Consider the following 26,408-nt stretch of genomic DNA (forward strand, 5'->3'; position numbering starts at 1 on the left):
TGTGGGGTTTCCCCAAGACCAGCTGTCAGAATGCGATGCATTCAAGTTGTCATGTTGGTAACATTCAAAAGCGTATTGCTTCTATATTACAATCCCACTCAATGTTGGCCCTAAAAGACAGCAGTAAGAAACCCTCCTTTGGGCCCAGCTTTGAATGGTATACCTGCCATCAAGTAGGTGTGGAAGGGAAGTGATCTGAAGTAAAAATATACATAGACTTCTTGGCATTAAAAAATGGCTTAGTCAAGGGGTCAATCATGTGGAAAGAGTAAGATTGAAATATTAAGGACAGCTAGGAAGACACAAGGGAGTAGGAACAAAATGTGCAGATTTTTGTGTCTCACATCAGTGTTCACAGACACCAGAAGAGGCACTGAACAAATAGAACGATAGGATGATTTGTGAAATAGTGAAAGCCATTTAGGCCCTGTTGAAGTCTGCACAAAACTTGAAAAATCAGCCTTTAAATGGGGTGGTAGGGTGACAGGGATAAAGGCTATGCATGTGCTCCCTTTCCCCAAGGCTGACATAGTTACTACCACGCTACTACCATTACTACCTGTCAATAGAAAAGATTGATGTTGAACTTTCAATACGGCACCATTCCTCAAAAACCGAATAGCCATTTAGTGGCAAGTTGGGTAAATCAGACCTCTTTCAGCCTGGAGAAGGCAACAATTTGGGGGTTGGTGAGATTGATGCATGTTTTGGCATGTTTCTTCCATCCTTTCCCATAGTACCTTGGCCACCACTACTATCTGAGGGCTCAGAATTTCTGTTTATTGTCATGGAATCTTATATAACACCACCTTGAATAAAGCAGATATGGCATGGGGCACATGTCCCCTGGTCCCAACACATTGTCATTCTTCATAAGCTGTCAACCCAGTAGAACATTAGACTGGCCTCTTAGAGGTAAAACTAAAGCACCAGAATAGAAACGACACCCTCAAGGAGTTGGGGTGCTGTTCTTCAAGATGCAGCATACCAACCAACAGCCATTATAAAGTTCAGTATTTCAAGCACAATAAATAAATGCATCTAGGAACCAAGGTGTGGAAGAAGGAGTAGCCCTCTTCACCATCAACCCCAGCAATCCACTGGGGAACTTTCTGCTTCCTGTCCCTGCTACTTAGGTTCCCTGGACAAGAGGCCCTGGTTCCTGAGGAAATGGGATTACTTCTATTAGACCAGAATATAGGTTCCATTAAACCTAAAGCTATGCCATCCACTTGGTCATTTTAGATGGAGCAAACCTATAGACTAGCAAGCAAAGAAACGGTTCATTATATCAGCAAGGAAAATTGACACTGATTATCATGCATAGATAAGAGTTGCTGCTACATGGGGATAATGCAGAATATTTTTGGAATTCAGAGGTTTCGTTAGGGAACCACCTGTTTTGTTCAGGCCTGATAATGCTCATGCAACATGATAGCAACCTACCAAAGTAAAGAGTTCAGACCCCTCAAGGATGAATATCTAGGTTGTGCAAGGGGCAAATACTGTAGAATAGCAGAAGTGATAGCCAAAGTAAAGGATCTACAATGAGTGGTAGAAGAAAGAGATGATGAATATCATTTGCGGCCTTTGGACTAACTGCAGCAGGAAAGAATGTAGTTGCTCCTACTAATCCATATCTTGTAAGTATTATAACTTGCCACCACCTTGAAGATTAAGTTACAAAGTGGAATAAACTAATGAGGGCCTTAAGTGGATTTGAGTGATGCAAAAGGTGAACTGTGGCAGATGTTAAGACTTGTATTAATATCTTCATTCTATTGATGAGGAAACTGAAACAAGAGAATGGAAAGTCAGCTTGCCTAAGGTTATCCAGCTAGTGATTGGCGGGGCCAAAGTTTTAACTCAGGTTCTTCTTCATTGATAATGATTTCAACAAATAGAAAATAGTGATAGTCGGCTGGGAGCAGCGGCTCATGCCTCTAATCCCAGCACTTTGGGAGGCTGAAGCAGGTGGATCATGAGGTCAGGAATTTGAGACAAGCCTGGACAACATGGTGAAACCCCATCTCTACTAAAAATACAAAAAATTAGCCGGGCATGGTGGCACATACCTGTAATCCCAGCTATTTGGGAGGCTGAGGCAGGAGAATCACTTGAACTTGGGAAGTGGAGGTTGCAGTGAGCTGAGATCGCACCACTGCACTCCAGCCTGGGTGACAGAGGGAGACTCTGTCTCAAAAAAAAAAAGAAAAAGAAAAAAAAAGAAAAGAAAATAGAGGTAGTCAGGTGAGGGGCTCATGCCTATAATGCTAACACTTTAGGAGGTCAAAGTGGGAGGACTGCTTGAGTTCAGGAGTTCAGGGCCAGCCTGGCCATAGTGAGGTCTAATCTCTACTGAAAAAAATTAAAACAAAAAAATTAGCCAGGCATGGTGGTGCACACCTGAAGTCCCAGCTACTTAGGAGGCTGATGGAGGAGGACCATCTTGAGCCTGGGAGATCAAGGCTGCCGTGGGCAATGATTGTGCCACTGCACTCCAGTCTGGGTAACAGAGTGAGATCCTGTCTCAAAAAAAAAAAAAAAAAAATAGAGACAGCAAGATGTTAATTCACAGATTCACTTTCAGAGTTAGAATTTAAATAAAAGACATATAATGATCTGGATATGATATGATGCTATAAAATATGAATATCGGATTTATTTACTGAACTTATGAATCTATCCTAGTCTATCCTAGAGGACAGAAGGGTATAATAGTTCATAAAAACCTTACTATTCCAAGTCAAGAAGAAACCCAGGGTTCAAAGTAAAGAAATAAACAGTTCTTTACTGTGAGTTCAAGTCTTACATTTCATTCCACACAGAGCTCCCAGTTGGGTGGGTATTCATGGGCCACTTGTCCACTCTTTTCAACTTGTCCTAGCTCTCCTCAAATGGTCTTTTGATCATGTTTTAGGGGCATGGCTCTGGCTATCCCTGTTGCTGGTAGAGACATTCTCTTGGCCTTCTTTTTCATTTGCTCAACATTCCTCCAGCTCTGTGATTCTTTCGATCACATTAACTCCTTAGGTTCGGTCCCTTCTCCTTGGCGTCCGATCCAGGCTCAACCAGTCCTTCAAGTCCAGTTAGTCCCACTCTGGATAGGGCCTGGAGAAGGGAGGTGGGAGGGAGAATCTTGTGGGAACTGGGAAAAGAAGTACTTCACACCTTGTGGCTCAATTAGACAAACTGCCAAGTTTGTTATGCTAGAATCTCTGTTCCTCTGCTTTAGTTCACATCACTAAATGTCCTTTTCTCAGAAATTAGCCTTGAAGTTTTTATGTATCAGGAAGAATAATGAGGGAAAGAGAGAAAAACCCTACCAAACATGAAATTGGCTGCTGTTTTATCCCCAGGAATGTGTGCAAGTATGTGCTCACTCACATTTGTCAGATTTAAGTTAGTAATATGAATTAGTAAGAATAGGCAGTAACCCATAAGTAGGCAGTAACCCATACAATGAGATTTGAATCATAAGAAACAAATTTCTATCCAGAAGTACCTTCATTAACCAGTTTCAGGACTTTTACCTCTCATGCCCTCAAGGTGGTATGTATTTGCCCTACACTGAATTAAGCAACACTTGATATTACTGAAAAATACTAAGAAAAGAATTTTGATGGACTAGTACACAAAATTTTAAAATGAAAAAAAAATCAGGAAGAAGAAAATACTTTGGTGAGATGAATGAGAAACACAAATTTAGAAACAAAAGAATTCAGGGAAACTGAGAGAAAGTGGGTAAAAACTCATGAAGATAACAGATGCCAAAGAGAAGAAATCTAGAAAAAGGTAGCTAGGGTTTTATATAAAAATTATATATATATAAATTTTATCTTTATAATTTTTATATTGTATCTATGCTTGTATATAAACAAATTTTCAACAGGATTTCCTATCCAAGGAAGTAACATGTATTTAATTGTTAAGTTCTTCCATACATTACTTATAATAAATTCATAAATATGTATGTTATTTTATTTATTTATATCATTTCCATTTGTATGTGTTTCCTTTTTGTTTATTTGATCTGCAAATATATGGGCAGTACTTAAATCTACTTGAAGACTGTGGTTTCTCAATTTATTTCTAAACTTTTAATTAATGGTTTTATGCTATATTTTGGGCACATAAAATGTATTACTATATATCTTCTTGGTTATTAACACATTTTCTTTTTTCATTTTTAATGCTTTGGACTTGAATCATTTTATCTGATATAAATTTTATTGTAACCCTTGTTTTTCTCTTATTCAATTTGTCTGAAATATCCTTCTGTCCTTTCACTCTAAACTTTCTGCATCATTTTGGCAACTGATATAACTGGCATTTGTTTTGTGTATTTTTGCCCTTTCTATTTTTCCTTTCTTTGGAGTTTCTTGGTGGACTGATAGAGGGTTTTATCCCCCTCTGAAGTTTAGGCTGTTAAACATACTTCTACTATTCCCTGGTGGTTACACTGATATTTTTGAAACAATTTCTGTAAGTGCCACTAGGAATTGATCACTATATCCTCTCTATGGAGAACATGAAGAACACTTTCATCAGACATACTACTACTATCTTCCATGTTTTCTTGTAATACTTTAAATTTTATTTCTATATAGTAATTAATATTTTTCTGCAATCTAAAGATTTTAGTAATTATTTGTACTTGATAGCTTTCTTCACGCATATTTAACATTTGCAAATTTCATTGTATCTACACATAGATACAAACATATATATTTTTTAATACTTCATGGCCTCTGAAAATAAACCAATTAACCCTTAAATAGTAACAGTTCCAACAATGGAGGAAAGCTAGACTGTATAAATTTATTGAGAAATGATATATACAGATTTACAGAAAACTGAATACTTCACTTTATTAGCAATTTAAAGAGACTTAAAGAGTAATATTGATAATATACAACAGTACTCTGTAGAGCAACCAAAGACTCTAAAAAGTCCAATAAGATATAATTCACTGTAAGGTAGAGAGTAGAATGATAGATACCAGAGGCTAGGAAGGATGTGTGAGGGAAGGAGATTAAAAGATTGGTTAATGGGTACAAACATACAGTTATACAGTTAGATAAAAAGTTCTAAGGTCTGACAGAACAGTAAGGTGACTATAGTCAGCAATGATATAGTGTACATTTCAAAATAGATAGTAGATAGGACACTAAATGTTTCCAACACATAAAAATTATCAATACTGGAGGTGGTGGATACTCCAAATACACTGACTTGATCATTACAAATTCTATGTATGTAATAAAATATCACATGTGGCATATAAATATGTATATACATTATGTATCAATTTTTAAAAGAAAAAGATGCTCTTCCACTGTATAGTTAATTGATTTTTCTCTTCGTGGTTCACCGTGTTCCACCATCTTCTAGGATACAATTTAATGTATGGCTTGGGTACATCTCTGAAATAGCTTTCACAAATGTATTTTAAGTGGTGTATTTTATGACTCTTTTCATATAAAACGCATTTATTTTGCCGAATATTGTGACAGTATTAAATATGATAGACAGACGGAGAGGAAAGAAAGAAATAAGAGAAAAGGCAGTAAGTCACCCTTGGGTGCCATAGGGAGGAAAGAAGGCAGTTAAGGCTTGGGAGTTTGTGTTTGGTTATAGTCTAATTACAGCTGCCCACTGTGGTGCATAGCAAATTTAATTTTTATTAATCAAATTCAGACTTCTGTTCTTACTCTGATAAGCACTACCCTAAGAACTGGCTTAAGGGACTCAAGTGGCTTGACTTTTAACTTGGTGTCCTGAGGTATCTTAAGAAATTCATCCCTGTATATGCAGAGGAATGTGTGGATGGTTGAAGTATTGATAGCAGTGCAATGGCAGATTTGGGGGAAAGACCATCTTGCTTAATCCTTTATTTTAAAAAATGGCTACTTGTTATAGATGTTTCTTTTTTCTCCCCTCTTCCTTATGTTTACTGGATTAATCAGTTTTTTGGTACTTTTATTTGTTTTCACTCTTTTTTGTGTTGTGTTGGTAACTTGTAAATGCTATTATAGAGTTCTATTTTGCTAATGGTTAACTTCTTAGTTTTAAACACCAATATCTCCTTCTGTATTTCTCAATTCATGTAACAAATTTAAATAATAATATCACCCCCAAATAATATAATCAGGCATTAAATAGAAGCTTTGACTTGAGAACCCTACCTCCATTGATTGTACAGGTATGGGAGTGGGCAGTGGGGACACACATAGGTGGGTAAGGGAGGGGTGGGAGAATGGTCCAAGGTACAAACAAGAGTCAGTTACTTCATACTGCGTCAGTTCTTCTGTTACCCTTTTAAACCTACATTCTCATTCAGTCCTTGCTGTGCTCTCTAGTCTTGAGATTATTTTTAGGTTCTGCTAAAGAAATATTTTTTTCTATATCACCTTTATAGAATTTCAGAGTTTTCAAATTTTTGAGATTTTTGAGATCAATTTTTTCCTGTCTGCTTTATGGCTTTCATGAATTCACTACTTTTCTGGTTTTGCTATGTTAGCCTTTCCTGTTCTTCTGGAGACCTATGAAATAGACTTGACATTTAGTGTTTTATTTCAGCTGCATTTGTGAGGGAGGTAAAGTCATCATACTTGGTCACTGTGATTTCCATGTAAAAATCCAAGGGAAAGGACTGATGGGTAAATGACAAAGTACTATTTACATTTTATTTGTTTTGAGAAATAACATACATAATTTTACCAAAAGTTTTTGGAGATAGTATATGATGGATTGAGTTTGAAAATTATATAACTCACAGCCATGACTTCATTTTATGTAAGTACAAGATAAAAATTTAGGAGATTTTAAAATAATTGTTGCTATAAGAGTTATTCAAGGGAAATATGTAAATCCTTATAACTTCTTGCATTTATTATTTTTATTCTCCTTGCTACTTAATTTTCCTTGTCTTCGGTATATAAACATGCAACTTCTATCAACCACAAATCTGCCTACTGTGAGTCCCTGTTTTGTTTTCTACATTAGTATGACTCATTTAATCCCTACTTTCATCTTTGCCATTGCTGTGCTAGAAACTGGTGGTGAATGCAGAGTATGGTGCACCTCAGTGTGTGTTGATGCAGCATTTCACCACCCACTGTTCCTTGTCAGTAATTGAAAGAGAAAATAGAAGCTAACAGGAACCAAAGTTGATGTGGTGGCAGACCAAGTTAACGAAGTGGAGGAAATATGAAGATTCAATAGATGAAGGAAGATTCACTTCATCGATTAAAGAAATAACTATTTCCCAATACTCTTACTGTGCAAATTCTCAAAACATCTGGGGTTGTGTATAAAACCAGAAAGTAATTAAAATTCCAGAAAACGTAATGGATATAGATAAACGCCATCGCAGAAGGAATAGAATCAAGAGTATGGAAAGAGTTGATTAAAAAAAAATTATTGTGAATATTAAAGAGAATTAAGAAACAGTAAATCAAGAGAAAAATTAATGTCTCAAAAGAGAACCAAGGTGTGACTGTAGGAGGTAAATAAAATTGTGTAACCAGGAGACATCAACCAATATGCAGCTATAATTATCTATGCATATAAACCTAGAAAAAGCCATTTATGCTGCTGTAAAAGTTTAAATATGAGTTTACTTCGTAGCAACTAGTACAACAATTCAAATCTGGGAAAACAGCTTTGTTAACTAAGATATTTTGATAAGCCTATTAAGGAGATCAAAACTATCTTAGGTTAGTTCCCGTGATCCTATATGAAAAATAAAACAACTCTGCAAAATGAAATGTGAGGGGAAGGAAGAGTAGGGATACTAAGTGTTGCACTAAGGGTCAATAGTTACCAGGGCTAAAGAAAGACTTTCATGAGACCAGATGTAGCCAATGATAATTTACTAAATTATCAGTTAGTGAGTTTGATTTCTTCCATCTCACCTATAAAATTGTCGGCAAATTCTTAATTCCCCACTAATGGTTTTTTTAAATGAATTGTTTGCATGGGAAATTTAAAGCTTCATGTAAAGCAACGTAATTTGTAAAGAAAATCAAAATGCTCTGGAAAAGCCAAAAGCTTACAACCTCAGTCAATTTTACTTTTAAAATAAAAATAAAACCAAGTCGGCTGGGCTTTGTGGCTCACACTTAAAATCCCAGCACTTTAGGAGGCTGCTGGAAGTGGATCACCTGAGCCCAGGAGTTCAACACCAGCCTGTCTCTAAACAACAAGAACAAAAAATCCCTACAAGCCTTTCTTTCATTAAAAAAAATGTATGGAAAACACCTACTTCTACTTATTATGTATTTTAATTCATTCAACCATGAGTTATTGACTTTCCTGAAGTACTTAGGCACAATTGAATAGTTACATTTATTCAAAAAGGGAAGGTAAGTAGCAATGAGCTCCTACATAATCAAACACTAAAATAATTTAATAGACATTAAGAATCATGAGCATTAATCCAAGTACAAGTATAAATTGCTCTAAAGAGGAAACTGAAGATGCAGGAGGGCAGGTCCCCAAAGGGCCTTGGCTGATATAGCTGTCTCCTCTTCCTGCTTGTAGTTCTCAGGGTAACTATAGAATGTGCTGAGAAGAAAACATCATGAGATAAGGATGAAATTTCTGGAACAACCCTCATCCCTCCTAGAGCGGTCTGCGCTGCAACACTTCAGTCCAGCAATTGCAGTGTCCCCTGGGGTATAAAAACCCAGAGCAGAATGCTTTTCGGGTCCCTCAACTGTGTTGAGACATGGGGCAAGCACAGACAAGAGACTCCATCCACGCCTGGCAGCTTTCCTGAGCCTTAGGTGCCGGCTCACCATCCTAGGCTTCTGTTGTCCCTTGCTGCCTATCTGAGAGTAATAAAGCTGCTTTTAACATGTGAGTGAGTGTTCCTGCAAGTGGTAGATAGAATAACTGGTGCAAAATGAACCTGCTTCACAAAGGAAAGAACTCAAAAGAAAATTAAATACGAATTATAACTTTAAAAATAGGTAAAATTTTGTTAAGCAGCGAATAGAGTCCGCATGATGCCCAACAGGGAGCTGGACATGCCTGAGTAAAAACAGGATGGGTAAGAAAGCACAGCGTGCTCAGGTGAGAGTGGAGATGCAGGCCCAGGGGAAACAGAATGTGCCTAAATAGTACCAACAACAAGACAGAGTCTGATCCTGCGGTGGAATTATCCTTGCTCTCTAGGACTTTTGGGTACAGTCTAGGAGTTGACTGAAAATCAGTGGCACATTGAGAACTGAAATGTTGAAGTTAGGCTAGAATGGAATGAGTCTGAGAGCCCCGAACAAACAAATCCTGTAAAACCTCCCTTGGCAACAGAGGCTACCTCTCCTCTCTGTTCTGATGAGCTGGCTCAGCTTTGCTTAACAACGCAGTAATGACCTCCACTGAAGTAGATGTGTATGGATGGATTTTAACAGTGTTAGAGCAGAGAAGGAATATGACATCAGTGGGACCATCTCATACGCATTCCCTAGATTTCTCTATGTAACTCAGCAAAATCTTTCAATTCTTTTTGAGTGTAAGCTGTCTCCTCCCGAGACTCTGTATTTGTTCCCCAGTATATTAGTTTCCTATTGCTGCAAATTACCACAGACTTAGTGCTTAAAACAATAAAAATGTATTCTTTTAGTGTTTTGGAGAAGTCCTAAAATAGTCAGCAAGGCTGCATTCCTTCTGCAGGCCCTAAAAGAGAATCCATTTCCTTGCCTTGTCTAGCTTCTAAAGGTCCCCTGCAGTCCTTGGCTCATGGCCCCATTCTCCACATTTAAAGCCAGCCTGATAGCATCTTGTCACCTCTCTTTCTGAATCTTATTCTCCTTCTTCCCTCTTATAAGAACCATTGGGTTACACTGAGCTTCCCAGTTAACCCAGGATCTCAAGATTTTAAATTTATCAACATCGGCAAAGACTCTCTTGCCATGTAGGTAATATAATCCCAAGACCCAGGAATTAGGCCATGGACATTTTGGGGGCAGCATATTCAGCCTATCATACCTTGAGCATGCAGGGATTTTATGTTACTTGTGGGTCTGGAAGCAATGAAAACTGTAAAGAGTGGTACATAAAGAAGATAGGCATTCCATTGCAAAATACTTGTTTCAGGGTAGCTGAGTCAACAGTAATGATGTAGTGACAGCAAAAGTTTCCAGAATTATGAATGGTGGTGATAGCTTCCTGAATTCTGGATGACACTGTCAGAGGCCTGATTCTTAAGTCAAAGTCCAGTAATACCTCTGCCCCTCTAGTTCATCTGATAGGTTTGTAAGAACCTAATGCTTTCTGTGCCTCAGTTTTCTTGCCTTTAAAATGGGTGTTATAGTATTACCTACCTATCACCCAGAGTTTATTTTCTTCCTTTTTTAAAAAGTTCAATTAATTAATGTATTTAGTAATATTTTTAGAAAATATATGCAGAATATTGATATTGCTATACAGAACATCATACCCCCAAAATGTAGCAAATACTTTATTTTTCAATTCATAGAAAAATCACAAAAAGAAAAACAACGTAAGTACTTTTCATCTAGTAAATGCAAAAAAGAACACTAAGGATCACAAGAATATCAACTGCAGGAAGCATCTATTAACACTAGATTTGAGGAAACAGTGAATTTTGAAAACAGACACTTGAAGGAGGGGCCCTATGGAACTGAATCTGATGTCTCTCAGGATGGCACAATCTGGACAGTGCTAGGGTTTTTAAGGGAAATATAATAAGGTTGATTCTAAAAGTTTGAAAAAAAATATGAAATGGATTCGAACACTGCTACAGAAAGGTACTGCAACTTCCCTTCTTGGAAATTCATTTTAGAAGTATTGATAAGATGATGCTTATGGAAGTAAGAAGCAAATAGGAAACAATCACAAAGCAAACCAGATGAAACAGTTTATTTTCCCTCCTATAGCCTCGAGTCTCTCTCTAGTGCTTGATATCAGTTAAGCCAATAGAAAGCCAGTCAAAAGCAGCAATGTGATTTGCAGATTCAATTCCAACATCTCAAAGTGAATATGGAAGGATGGGTTTGCCGGGTAGAGAGAATAGCATAATAACCAGCAAACTCACCTTTGACTATGCAGCATCATTATAAAGCTTTATAACAAACATTTGAAATTCCATATTTCCATCCAATGCAATGCAACTATTCTTCATACAAATGAAGAAAGATGTCTTCCCTTTCCTCAAAAATAAGATGAAGCAAAGTTTCTATCTCTGGAAGATAGTCATTATTCATTTCTGTTCTATATTGATTATTCTTCAAATACAGTCATAATTCCATTCTTGTGTAAAAGACAACTGAAATGCATCTTAATTAAAATACTAATGGGAAGGAGGGGATAATTCATGGAGAGAAGCGCCTTGAAAAAGAAAGGCATGTTGCTCCATCTTTTACCACTTTTTAAAAAACAGTCATAATGCTTGGTGGACTTTTCCAGTTTTCCGGGAAACATATGCCACATTTGAAAGACATCTTTATAATTTTCTTACAGAGTAAAATTTTATTATGTTTAATCCATTGTTCATTTGTGAATCTAATTGTTATATATGCTGAATTTAACACTTAACAATGGGTTATAATTCAGCATATTTTCTCTAATATTTTCTAGCATACAAACAGGTAGTTACATTTCCAAAACATTTAGATTATTGCAACATCTCTCATATATTCTGTAAATACACTCACTCTTCTTCCTATTTTCATATGCTTAAACTTGTTTTGCAATCTACCTAATTTTCTTACTCATCTATAAGGCTTCATGTTGCCTAAACACATTTAACTTGATGTTGTCATTGATGATAACGATTCACGTATGACCTTTCACCACTTCTGGATAAGTGAAGCATTGATTTATTCTAACTGAAATGTAAGTAATAAAATTTGAAATGTAGTCTACATTTTTTATCTTTCTAAAATTCCTTTTATGTGAATCTTCTGCTTCCATTCTCCCACGGGCATGATTTTTCCTCAGGACAGACTTTATTGTTACAAGAAAGGTGCCAAAAGGAAGAAGTCAACATTTAACATTTGAATTTCAGAATGGAATTTTTGAGTCAAAACCTGAAAATAAGCTTGAAAGTCACACTTTGTTGAGAAAAGGATTTTATTAACGTATCTGGGGCTAGGACTTGCCGACCAGATAGTAGAATTTTGCCATAAACCAGAAATAGAACCAAATCAGAACAATGGAGGGGCAGTCATTATCATTTAGAGAGGAGAGAGAGAGAAAGAGAGAAAGAGAGAGCCCATCCTTATTGACCTAGGATTGAAGGAGAGAAAAGGCAACAGAGGTTTTGGAAGTAGAAGTCAAATACCTGGGTCCTGGCTTTCCATCTGCAGGTTAGTGTCCCTGGCATCATAAGGATGTATACTATGTGTGTTGGGGAGAAAGGAGAAAACAGAACAGCTTTTGCCTTGTCCTCTATTTGGAGAACTGGAAGACCACACAGAGGGTGAGCCCTCTTCACCATTACGGGTTAAAGCATTGGTGGATAGGTGAGTAGAAAGATCTCAGCCGCCTTTACTGGCTTACCATGGAGAAGCCCTTACTCTTTCCTCTATACCCTGCTACCAGTTTAAGCAGGAAAGTGAAAGGGAAAGTGCTGCGGGCATCTCCATCTCTTCTTTGCTGAAGTTTTGGGTTTTTAAAAACTCTGTACTATACTTTAAGTTTTAGGGTACATGTGCACAATGTGCAGGTTTGTTACATATGTATTCATGTGCCATGCTGGTGTACTGCACCCATTAACTCGTCATTTATAACTGAAAAAAAAACAACTTTTAAATTATAAAAAAAAAAATCTTCTTTAATATTTTTCAACAACAACAACAAAAAACTCTGTACTATTACTTGGTTGTTTGGATTAAAAAAATTAATGCATTAAAGACTTTTAAAATTGAAAACACGCTATTTAAAACAAAAGATAATAATCTATTGTTGAAATTCCCCTTAATTCCAGTGCCTGTTTCTCCTCGTAGAGTTTAGAAAAGCTACAGAAAATAAAGGATCCCTGCATTCTTTGGACATCTGTGTAGTATATGTGTGAATTTAATACCCTAGTAATTATCTAGTGGTTTAACAGGGCTCAGTGATAGTGGCCTTATTCACATAATTATATATAATCTAAGTGTGGCAATTTAGAGACAATACTCCAAATAACAGAAAAATGTAGGGATTATATTGTTTAAATATTTATTTAAGTTATTTGGTTATGTTGATATTATATAAGATGAAATAATTAGTTACAATAATACTCAAATTGAGTCACTCTTATTCATTTATAGTAAAATGGTAATATTTGTAGTCTTTTATGGTATTTTGCTGTCTTTCCTTTCCAAAGCATACTTACTGAATTCATTTGAGAGAAAAAACAATTAAAATTATATTAATATTTGTTAAAAAATACTATTTACAGAATAGGTGGATGCATTTACAAGATATTAACAACAAAAATGTCTGTGTCATAAAAAGTTTTGATGATTTGATAAACTACATTAGTTTACATCTGGTTTAGATTCTTACACTTTGACTTAAGCCTAGGAATTGACTAGCTATATTTAAAATAAAACACCATATTTAATAAAAAACATCATTGTAATATAATTGTTACCATATAATTTATTTTCCTGTTTTAATAAAGATAATTTGATTTTAACATGTGATCATATTAGTTGCCTCATAAACTAATTAAAAACCCCAGACAGGAACCATATTCCAGTAAATACCTGTTATAACATGTCTGTAGAAATGTCTGCTCTATGTGTATAAAATTTCCAGAAAAGTGGAAACTTAATATTCAAGTTTTTTTATAATTCTGTTAACACCACCCTTAGAAAAAAATTAAGGAAAATTTATGAGTAAGGTACTGAAATAGCTAACAAAAATTCTGCCAATTTAGAATATCTGCTGGTTTGGTGCTATCCATAGAGTTTTTGTTTCAGTGCCAGCATCAAATATTCCATTTAAAAAATAAAATAAATAGAATGTCTGGAGCACTGGTTGGCAACTTTTGATTCATGGATTTTGTGCTGCTGGTGTCATCAAATACATGAATTTATGTCTTCATTTTTTTCATGTTCTTATTTTTCACTAAGAATTTATTCACCTTTCTTTGAGCTCCATTTAATTTCACTGTCCTATATTTTCTCCATCTCTTCTTCGCTGAAGTTTTGGGTTTTTAAAAACTCTGTACTATACTTTAAGTTTTAGGGTACATGTGCACAATGTGCACGTTTGTTACATATGTATCCGTGTGCCATGTTGGTGTACTGCACCCATTAACTCGTCATTTATAATTAAAAAAAAAAACTTTTAAATTATAAAAAAAAATAAATCTTCTTTAATATTTTTCAACAACAACAACAACAACAACAAAAAACTGTACTATTACTTGGTTGTTTTAAATGTATCTCTTCTTAACCAGGTAATATTTTAATGTACACCTTCATTGGTGTAATAATATCTTGCATTTATTGAGCACATCTCATGGTCTAGACACTATACTATAATACACACACACACACATACATGCACACAATCTCGACTAATATGAAAAGAGCTGGGATTTGATTACATGAAGTCTGACTTCAAAGCACACTTCACCATTAATGTGTGCGTGTGTGAAAATTCTATTATTTCTGAGTGGTAGAAGTTCATCATAAAGTAGCTTACGAAAAATGGCATAAATTGCCTCACATAACTAAAAATCTAGAAGTGAGTTTCCAAACATTGCTGGATTTGGATGCTTAAACAACAAGAAGAAGGTCACCTGTGTGGCTTCATACTCAAACTGTTTCCATATGTCTAAAATGAGTCCCCCAGCAGTTCCAGGTTCACAATGCCCTTGCAGCCAGAGATCGTGGAAAAGCGAGTGCATCTTTCCTATGATCTCTGGTAATGATCCTGTGGAGCGGTATGATTAGACTTGTTGGGGTTACATGATGGTCAGAGCTTTGAGACAGCTATGTACTATATTTGGCCCCGCTTAACCACAAAGATAGAACAGGATTACTACAGAAGAGAGGTTAGATGATTCTCCAAAAGAAGGATGCTGGGCAAGCAAATAAATAAATAAATAAATAAATAAAATTTCAAAAGCTATTAAATTCCTATTAATAAAAATTAACATTCAACCTTGTGAATTACTAAACTTGTTTAAAGCACAAAACACCACATAAAATTTCACAAAAACATCATGAGGTAAATTTTATCTTCATTTTTCAGCTAACAGAAGCAAAGAAAAATGCAAATTGCCTAAGTTCACATTATGTCTAAGTCATCAGACCTTTTAAAGATAAATTACGTATCCAACTGCACTGCTATTACAGGAATAATGTACAAAATTCACATGTCTAGGCTAAAATGTAATGGCATCACGTCTAAGTATCAAATTTTAAGGATTAAATATATTTAAATGGATGAAATTAGACATTAGTCTGATTTAGTATTTTAGTATATGGTGATAATATTTTTAAAATAATCTAATATCTTATGCATCCTAACTCTTGTAACTTCTTCAGAGTATCAAATCAGAGTGAAAAATCTCTGTAGGATGAATGTCAGATTTATTCATATTCTTTAGTTGAATAAATGTGATTTCTAAGAATCACGTTTAATGAAATACGTTCAGAAGTTACATGAACTTGAAGCAACAGCAAGCATTTAATTAACATTTTATGTAAAAAGGAAGTGTCATTGGGAAAGGGAGCTTATTTTTTAAAAATTTCTAGGTCATTACTGCCTGAGGGAGAGAAGACTGTGGATGCCATAAGTCTTGGTCTACATATTCAATATACATGCCATGCAACATTTCTTTATTTTTTTAAGTCTTTTTAAGTCCATCTTCAGTCCTCTATTTTGAGGGGACAGTATGAAATCAAATCTCAGACATTTCTGGGATACATCCTCCCATCAGGGCTGTTTAAAGTCTTAGGGTTTTGCACAGGATCAAGTATCTGAGATGCTTCTAAGGATATGGGTCCTCAGTGGTTTCTGCTAATATATCCATCACTCCTTTATGCATGGTACCTTCTGGTCTAGTGATTCTCTCTGCCCTTTCTATTGGGTGTCCTGGATTTTTGTTGAGGTGGGACCACTGTGTCTAGGGTATCAAATCCCTGGAGGCTGCTACTAGGGGGACTCAAGTCACCAAACATTATGGGACACACAGATCTTGGTCCCCTTTTAGAAACTAGAAATGTCATCTCACTGTCTGGCTTCAAAGGCCTCACTCCTTTCTCTACTCTCTCCTTACCTGCTAGGACAGCCAAAATGCTTTCAGCCATGAGCTAATACTTTTTTCAATAGATAGAAATGGCTGTTGTCCTCAGGAGGGCTCTACTTCCAGCTCTGCAAAAAAGGCTAGAAGCAAGGAAATATAAATGGCCTGGTTACCAGCTTGAAATAGGAGGAAGAAGGAGAAAAACTGAAGATAAATACAAACTATTATCTGAAAAAAACCCAGCAACAACAACATTCTGGTCACACATACATAACCATGATCTGTAGCTTGACTTAACAGTTTCATTAATGTTACCTCTGAAATAATATAGCAAATGACAGGAAAATCTCATCAACTTCAGCCATCTTGAAGTGCTGTTAATCAAATACATCTAAGCTCCAATGAGTTGGAGATAATGCCCAAAATAAATGCCAGGAGGATCCCTAAGCAGCAGCTAGATGAAGGAATAAGGAGATGCCATTTGCAGGAAAAGAAGAAGAACTGTTTAAAAATAGCTAGAGAACGAATTAAAGAGGTCAGACATAAATACCTATAGCTGGAAACTAAGTCAGGCCAACTTGTCTGGCATGCTGAGACTAAGGATTACACAGAACATTGAACTAGAAGAGTTTAATCTAACTCATCTAACTCAGGAGACATCAGCCTATGTTCTGTGGGTCCACAGGTGGGGTCTTAGCGGTTCCAGAAATGTTTGATTGGAATTCATTCAAAAATGGTGTTTTTGGCTATTTTTAATGCTGTAATGAAAAAATAGCAGGTAAAGCTAAAAGTTTTATATTGTGAAGAAATACCAAATGTGTGTCTAGCTTAAAACTTAATTTGAGAACCTATCACATAAGATGTTACTCTATGAGGCCCATTCTGGAGGAATGTGTGTTAAAACTTAAGCAAGGTCAGAGGCCTTCTCTGCTCAAAACTCTGCAATGGCTTCCCATCTCACTCCAAGTGAAAGCCTTACATTGGCCAACAGGTGCTAGAGGGCATACCCCTTATCTTGCTAACCTCATCTTTTATGACATTCCCCTTACTACACTCCCCTTCAACCATCCCAGCCTCCTTGCTGCTTCTGGCACAAGCACCCTTCCATCTGCCTGGAATGCTCCCTCCACAGGAATCACAGCATTTTGCTTCCTCACATCCTTCAAGTATTTGCTCATATGTCATCTTCTTAATGAGAGCTTTCCTGACCACATCTTTAACAACTGCCTCCCTCTCCCTAAGTTCTTAACCTACTTCTCTGTCTTTTCTTTTTTTTTTTTTTTGAGACAGAGTCTAGCTCTGTTGCCAGGCTGCAGTGCAATGGCGCCATCTCGGCTCACTGCAACCTCCGCATCCCGGTTCAAGCGATTCTCCTGCCTCAGCCTCCGGAGTAGCTGGGACTACAGGCGTGCACCACCATGCCCAGCTAGTTTTTGTATTTTTAGTAGAGACGGGGTTTTACCATGTTAGCCAGGATGGTCTTGATCTCTTGACTTCGTGATCTGCCCGCCTCGGCCTCCCAAAGTACTGAGATTAGAGGCGTGAGCCACCATGTACTGCACAATGTTAAACTATGTTTCATTTTATTCTCTGCCACTCCCCACCAGTGTGTAGCTCCCCAAGACAAGGGCAAAAGAATTTCATCTGCTTTGTTTGATGAAATCCCAGCACTTAGAACAGGACGACAAAGCAAGTGCTCAGTAAATCTTTGCCAAATAAATGAACAGGGGACTAGATGATGGGTGGAGTCAAAGAGCAAAGGCCACTAGGCAGATGGACCAAGAAATCACATTTTTCGGCTGGGTGCGGTGGCTCACACCTGTAATCCCAGCACTTTGGGAGGCTGAGGCAGGAGGATCACGAGGTCAGGAGATAGAGACCATCCTGGCTAACACAGTGAAACCCCGTCTCTACTAAAAATACAAAAATATTAGCCAGGCGTGATGGCAGGCGCCTGTAGTTCCAGCTACTCGGGAGGCTGAGGCAGGAGAATGGCGTGAACCCGGGAGGCGGAGCTTGCAGTGAGCCGAGATCGCATCACTGCACTAGAGCCTGGGCGACAGAGCAAGACTCCGTCTCAAAAAAAAAAAAAAAAAAAAAAAAAAAAAAAGAACAAAAGAAATCACATTTTTCTATGTAAATGTGTGTGAGTGTATATTTCAGTCATATTCAAATATAGGGAATATCTATTAAGCACTTTCTGTTTTCCAGACTTATGCTGGGGGTGTTCATCTTGTTTAACTTAATCCACACAACAATTTGCAAAGCTATTAAAGAATGTCAGTGGAAGATAAACATTGAACACAAGGAGTATTTCTGAATTCTGTACCCACCCTCTACTCACTGCAAGGGTGTAGTAGCTTATTTTAAGGGCAGAATTATAAGACATATGAATATATTCTTCCCTCTTAGTCTAGTTCCGCAGTCCTCAAATTTAAGTGGCATAAAATGCGTCACATAAAGATATATATATCCAAACAATGTGTAATCTACTTTATAGGCAAATAAGGAGTTTTCAAGGGTAATTTTCACTCAACCCAATTTTCACCTTGCTTTTAATCTAATCTCTCATAAAATATAATGCCAAATTATACTAACTTTAATCCCATTGTAATTTAAAGTTACCTGTTTCTTCTTGAGCTTCAGAATAAAGTTGCAACTGTCATATTTATGCACATACTTGAACATTATGTTAAGGAACCATTAAGCAAGAAGGCTGTTGTTTTTCACTGCTATCTTTAAAATTCAAGCTTGCTTATATCCACTCACATAAAATTACAGCAGCAAATTGATCTGTTGGTTGCCTGCTTCTCAGTGATGCAATGACAAGAAAACATAAAGTGTTAAAATATAGACAGCTTTATCTCTTATTTCCAATTGTTGATGCTTCTTGTCTGATTACTATTTTTTGATTATGAGAGCTCTTCTTGGATGTTGTAAGTAAAATCAAAATTTTCTACTTATTTTTAAAGAATTTGGATCAGTTTAATTTCAGAGTGTCCTGAGATGGCAAGGTGAGTTGTTAAAAAAAATGCTAGTATTTGCCCACGCCTATGTCCTGAATGGTATTGCCTAGGTTTTCTTGTAGGATTTTAATGGTTTTAGGTCTAACATATAAGTCTTTAATCCATCTTGAATTAATTTTTGTATAAGGTGTAAGGAAGGGATCCAGTTGCAGCTTTCTACATATGGCTAGCCAGTTTTCCCAGCACCATTTATTAAATAGGGAATCCTTTCCCCATTTCTTGTTTTTGTCAGGTTTGTCAAAGATCAGATAGTTGTAGCTATGCGGCATCATTTCTGAGGGCTCTGTTCTGTTCCATTGATCTATGTCTCTGTTGTGGTACCAGTACCATGCTGTTTTGGTTACTGTAGCCTTGTAGTATAGTTTAAAGTCAGGTAGCGTGATGCCTCCAGCTTTGTTCTTTTGGCTTAGGATTGACTTGGCGATGCGGGCTCTTTTTTGGTTCCATATGAACTTTAAAGTAGTTTTTTCCAATTCTGTGAAGAAAGTCATTGGTAGCTTGATGGGGATGGCATTGAATCTATAAATTACCTTGGGCAGTATGGCCATTTTCACGATATTGATTCTTCCAATCCATGAGCATGGAATGTTCTTCCATTTGTTTGTATCCTCTTTTATTTCATTGAGCAGTGGTTTGTAGTTCTCCTTGAAGAGGTCCTTCACATCCCTTGTAAGTTGGATTCCTAGGTATTTTATTCTCTTTGAAGCAATTGTGAATGGGAGTTCACTCATGATTTGGCTCTCTGTTTGTCTGTTATTGGTGTACAAGAATGCTTGTGATTTTTGTACATTAACTTTGTATCCTGAGACTTTGCTGAAGTTGCTAATCAAAACACCAAAAGCAATGGCAACAAAAGCCAAAATCAACAAATGGGATCTCATTAAACTAAAGAGCTTCTGCACAGCAAAAGAAACTATCATCAGAGTGAACAGGCAACCTACACAATGGGAGAAAATTTTTGCAACCTACTCATCTGACAAAGGGCTAATATCCAGAATCTACAATGAACTCAAACAAATTTACAAGAAAAAAACAAACAACCCCATCAAAAAGTGGGCAGAGGACATGAACAGACACTTCTCAAAAGAAGACATTTATGCAGCCAAAAAACACATGAAGAAATGCTCCTCATCACTGGCCATCAGAGAAATGCAAATCAAAACCACAGTGAGATACCATCTCACACCAGTTAGAATGGCCATCATTAAAAAATCAGGAAACAACAGGTGCTGGAGAGGATGTGGAGGAATAGGAACACTTTTACACTGTTGGTGGGACTGTAAACTAGTTCAACCATTGTGGAAGTCAGTGTGGCGATTCCTCAGGGATCTAGAACTAGAAATACCATTTGACCCAGCCATCCCATTACTGGGTATATACCCAAAGGACTATAAATGATGCTGCTATAAAGACACATGCACACGTATGTTTATTGCGGCACTATTCACAATAGCAAAGAGTTGGAACCAACCCAAATGTCCAACAACGATAGACTGGATTAAGAAAATGTGGCACATATACACCATGGAATACTATGCAGCCATAAAAAATGATGAGTTCGTGTCCTTTGTAGGGACATGGATGAAACTGGAAAACATCATTCTCAGTAAACTATCGCAAGGACAAAAAACCAAACACCGCATGTTCTCACTCATAGGTGGGAATTGAACAATGAGAACTCATGGACACAGGAAGGGGAACATCACGCTCAGGGGACTGTTGTGGGGTGGGGGGAGGGGGGAGGGACAGCATTAGGAGATACACCTAATGCTAAATGACGAGTTAATGGGTGCAGGAAATCAACATGGCACATGGATACATATGTAACAAACCTGCACATTGTGCACATGTACCCTAAAACCCTAAAGTATAATAAAAAAATAAAAAAATAAAATAGGCACTTAAAAAAAAAAATGCTAGTATTTATAATCACTTATCTACTTGAAACAGGATTTTATATTTGAACTAGTTAAACAAAAAAATCCACAGGAATAAATTGTAGGCTGTATCTTCTTTAAGACTGTAATTGCTATCTACAATCCTCAATGTCAAAATTGTTCCTTCCTTATGTCTATCACGTTCATCAAACCTCATTGTTCCTCACTGAATTTTTTAGTAAGCAATTATTAACAACTTTAAATTGATTTAAATAAATGTACAATTTATTTGTTTTAAGCAAAGCAAGAAGGCTGTTGTTTTTCACTGCTATCTTTAAAATTCAAGCTTGCTTATATCCACTCACATAAAATTACAGCAGCAAATTGATCTGTTGGTTGCCTGCTTCTCAGTGATGCAATGACAAGAAAACATAAAGTGTTAAAATATAGACAGCTTTATCTCTTATTTCCAATTGTTGATGCTTCTTGTCTGATTACTATTTTTTGATTATGAGAGCTCTTCTTGGATGTTGTAAGTAAAATCAAAATTTTCTACTTATTTTTAAAGAATTTGGATCAGTTTAATTTCAGAGTGTCCTGAGATGGCAAGGTTTGTATCATAATTCTTTTCTCTTTTTTAAAGTTCCGCTACTGAAAACAGATTGAAAATCACTACTGTAGCCAGGGATTGGTAAACTTTTATTAAAAAGGCCAAATATTAAATATTTTAGGTATTGCAGGCCAAATGGCAAAATAGAGGATATTATGTAGGTACTTACATAATATTTAAAATGTAACAATTTAAAAATGTAAAACCATTTTAAGATGTAAAAATCATTCTTAACTTGTAGGCCATACAAAATCAGGTGATGGTCTGGATTTGGCCTATGGGCTATAGTTTGCCCACCTCTACTCTAGCCCAATACCCCTCTTTTTACCGGTGAATAAATGATTAGCAGAGTTGAATTTTCTATGAAAGGTTCACAGACATTGTAGCAACCCTAATAGCATGGACTGCAATGTAGGTCTCTTGATGTACGACATCACTGTGTCATTAATGAATAACCTAAGAAGAAAAGGGGCATCGATACAGACAGGAAGACAGAAAACCCCAGCTGAAGCCAAAACCACTAGAAAATGACTATATAAACACTCACCGTATAAAAGAACCGTGTTTAGCAGGTTTTTTCCTTTCCCAAATTCAATCCAACTGAACTCTTTCTGAATGCAAAGCACAATTCCTACGATTCATAAATAATTCATATATAATATACCAGAAGTTCCAGATGGCTAGGAACTGTGTGTGTACCCCCTCCCCTGCTCTCTGTCTCTCTCTCTCTCTCTGTGTGTATATATATATATATATATGTCCAGCTTTTTACCTTACCTTCATAGCCTATATGTTTCCAAATTTTAAAAGGTCAATAAATACCACTTAATGAATAAAAAAGTAAAAATGGGAAAATATAGCTTCTTTTTCTTCTCACAGCCATAACTTATGTCTTGATGTGTAGGCTGAAATATTAGTGATACGATTAGGGATTACATAGCAGAAAATAAGATTGCTTCTACTGTAAATAAGCTTCCATTTTGGGAATATTTCAATTAGTTTTACTTAGCAAGGTATTCTAAGGAACTGAGCATAGACATTGGTATTAATCATCTTTTAACATCTCTGGATCATCAAAAACTAAGAGTAAAAGGAAAGGCCTATTTATCTTATTTTTATCCATATTGTACCATTAGATAATAGAAGTATTTCAGTAATAAGGAAGAACAATAGTAGAATTAGAATACTGCCATTTGCAACTTCAAATGAATTGATGAATATAGGAATTCATGATAAACAGCTGCTTACATCAGAAATACACAAATATTATATGTCTCCTTCTGAAAGAACATAAAGCTGTCTATGAAGTACTTTGGTTCAAGAAGAAAAAAGTAAACTTGCATTGGCAATTCTCTACACCCTACACCATCTTACCAATTCACAGGGCATACAGAACATAGAGACATGTGATAAATGACACGACAGGTGTGGAATCTGCAAAATCTCAGGTTGTAGGAAACCCCATAGGGAAAAATGACCCAATTTTTTCTTTTTTTTAACTAAATATAATACAAAAAAAAGACAAAGACATAGAGGCATAATCTACCAGAGAAGCTTGAGAAACATATAAAACAATACTGATTATAGGGAATTGATGAGACTATTGTGAAAATATTGAACTGATGAGACTGTTGGAAATTTGAATAATTTAATATTTAATAATATTAGGAAACGTTTCTTGGATATTTTGTAAGGTCATGATATTTGGTTATTTTAAAGTCCCTATCTTTTAGAGATACATACTGAAATATTAATATATAAATGATACTGTATTTGTGATTTGCTTTAAAATAACCCAGTACGGATCAAGCCGATGGTGATATAGATAAAATTGGTCAAGAGTTGAAGCTGGATGAACTATACAGGGAGTTCTAGTCTATGTACCTTGTATATGTTTGAAATTTTCCCCGGTAATTTTTTTTAATAGCCAAAGAGAATCCCCCAAAATAAGACATGGTACGATGGCAGTAGTGGTCCCCTACCATGAATTCTGGTAGTTCAATAGGGAGTGGCAATAGTAAAAACATCACAGCCCCAATAGTCCCATAAAGTGGACTGTATACATAAGATATATTCCTCAATTTACAGAAATCTGAATTTGCAAGGCACATTTTTTGAAAATTCACTTGGTTTATTAATGATTACTTACGTGGTTTATTGATATTGGCCTGAAATTTTCTTTTTTCTATTGTGTGTCTGCCAGGTTTTGGTATCAGGATGATGCTGGCCTCATAAAATGAGTTATGGAGGAATCCCTCTTTTTCTGTTGTTTGGAATAGTTTCAGAAGGAATGGTACCAGATCCTCTTTGTACCTCTGGTAGAATTCAGCTGTGAATCCTCTGGTCATGTGCTTTTTTTGGTTGGTAGGCTATCAGTTACTGCCTCAATTTCGGAAATTGTTATTGGTCTATTCAGGGATTTGACTTCTTCCTGGTTTAGTCTTGGGAGGGTGTATGTGTCCAGGAATTTATCCATTTCTTCTAGATTTCCTAGTTTATTTGTATAGAGGTGATTATAGTATTTTCTGGTGGTAGTTTGTATTTCTGTGGGATCAGTGGTGATATCCACTTTATCATTTGTTATTGTGTCTATTTGATTCTCCTCTCTTTTCTTCTTTATTAGTCTGGCTAGCGGTCTATGTATTTTGTTATTTAAAAAAAACAGCTCCTGGATTCATTGATTTTTTTGAAGGTTTTTTGCATGTCTCTATCTCCTTCAGTTCTGCTCTGGTTTTAGTTATTTCTTGTCTTCTGCTAGCTTTTGAATTTGTTTGCTCTTGCTTCTCTAGTTCTTTTAATTGTGATGTTAGGATGGCTATTTGATATCTTTCCTGCTTTCTCTCGTGGATATTTAGTGCCATAAATTTTCCTCTACATACTGCTTTAAATGTGTCCCAGATATTCTGGTGTGTTGTGTCTTTGTTCTCATTGGTTTCAAAGAACATCTTTATTTCTACCTGCATTTTGTTATTTACCCACTAGTCATTCAGGAGCAGGTTGTTCAGTTTCCATGTAGTTGTGCAGTTTTGAGTGAGTTCCTCAATCCTGAGTTCTAATTTGCTTGCACTGTGGTCTGAGACACTGTTTGTTATAATTTCCATTCTTTTGCATTTGCTGAGGGTGCTTTACTTCCAATTATGTGGTCAATTTTAGAATAAGTCCAATGAGGCACTGAGAAGGATGTATCTTCTTTTGACTTGGGGTGGAGAGTTCTGCAGATGTCTATTAGATCCTCTTGGTCCAGAGCTGAGTTCAAGTCCTGAATATTCTTGTTAATTTTCTGTCTCTTTGATCTGTCTAATATTGACAGTGGGGTGTTAAAGTCTCCCATTATTATTGTGACTTCAAAGTGTACTACAAGGCTACAGTAACCAAAACAGCATGATACTGGTACTAAAACAGATATATAGACCAATGGAACAGAACAGAGGCCTCAGAAATAACACCACATATCTACCACCATCTGATCTTTGACAAACCTGACAAAAACAAGCAATGGGGAAAGGATTCCCTATTTAATAAATGGTGCTGGGAAAACTGGCTAGCCATATGCAGAAAACTGAAACTGGGCCCCTTCCTGACACTTTATACAAAAATCCACTCAAGATGGATTAAAGACTTATATATAAGACCTAAAACCATACACACCCTAGAAGAAAACCTAGGTGATACCATTCAGGACATAGGCATGGATAAAGACTTCATGACTAAAACCCAAAACAATAGCAAAAAAAGCCAAAATTGAGAAATGAAATCTAATTAAACTAAAGAGCTTCTGCACAGCAAAAAAAAAAAAAAAAAAAAAAAAAATCATCAGAGTGAACAGGCAACCTACAGAATAGGAGAAGATTTCTGCATTCTATCCATCTGACAAAGAGCTAATATCCAGAATCTACAAAGAACTTAAATAAATTTACAAGAAAAAAAAAACAACCCCATCAAAAACTGGGCAAAGGATATGAACAGACACTTCTCAAAAGAAGACATTTATGTGGCCTACAAACATATGAAAAAAAGCTCATCGTCAATGGTCATTACAGAAAACCAAATCAAAACCACAATGAGATACCATCTCACACCAGTAAGAATGGTGATCATTAAAAACTCAGGAAACAACAGGTGCTGGAGAGGATGTGGAGAAATAGGAATGTTTCTACACTGTTGGTGGGAGTGTAAATTAGTTGAATCATTGTGGAAAACAGTGCGGCAATTCCTCAAGAATCTAGAACCAGAAATATCATTTGACCCGGCAATGACTTAACTGGGTATATACCCAAAGGATTACAAATCATTCCACTATAAAGACACATCCACACATATGCTGAATATAGCACTGTTCACAACAGCAAAGACTTGCAGACAACCCAAATGCCCATCAATGATAGATTAGATAAAGAAAATATGGCACATATATACCATGGAATACTATTCAGCCATAAAAAGGATGAGTTCATGTCCTTTGCAGGGACATGGATGAAGCTGGAAACTGCCATTATCAGCAAACTAACATAAGAACAGAAAACCAAACACCTCATGTTCTCACTCATAAGTGGGAGTTGAACAATGAGAACACATGGACTCAGGGAGGGGAACATCACACTTTGGGGACTGTTGTGGCGGTTGTGGGGCTAGGGGAGGGATAGCATTAGGAGAAATACCTATTGTAGATGACGGGT

At 36.4% G+C, this 26,408-nt stretch overlaps 1 protein-coding gene across 13 annotated transcripts in view; it reads right to left on the reverse strand.

The window, feature by feature from the left end:
• The window catches only part of LOC129493299 (POTE ankyrin domain family member B), a 128,376-nt gene that overhangs the window by 93,808 nt on the left and 8,160 nt on the right, over positions 1-26,408 (reverse strand). For 3 of the 13 annotated variants that reach the window (XR_010114316.1, XR_010114312.1, XR_010114309.1), the window contains exon 3: positions 16,253-16,359. The exons of 6 other annotated variants lie outside the window; for them this stretch is intronic. Coding sequence is in view for 1 of the 7 variants with exons in the window: in XM_063612401.1 (XP_063468471.1) it covers positions 14,768-14,901; positions 16,253-16,283 (165 nt within the window). In the remaining 6 variants the exon portion in view is untranslated. Of the gene's footprint in view, positions 1-2,771; positions 3,112-14,767; positions 14,902-16,252; positions 16,360-21,865; positions 22,189-26,408 lie in introns of those variants that run through there. 4 more of the 13 variants (XM_063612401.1, XR_010114315.1, XR_010114317.1 and 1 more) reach the window with 4 other exon arrangements.

Source organism: Symphalangus syndactylus, chromosome 11, assembly GCF_028878055.3.
Source record: "Symphalangus syndactylus isolate Jambi chromosome 11, NHGRI_mSymSyn1-v2.1_pri, whole genome shotgun sequence".
Lineage (NCBI taxonomy): Eukaryota > Metazoa > Chordata > Mammalia > Primates > Hylobatidae > Symphalangus > Symphalangus syndactylus.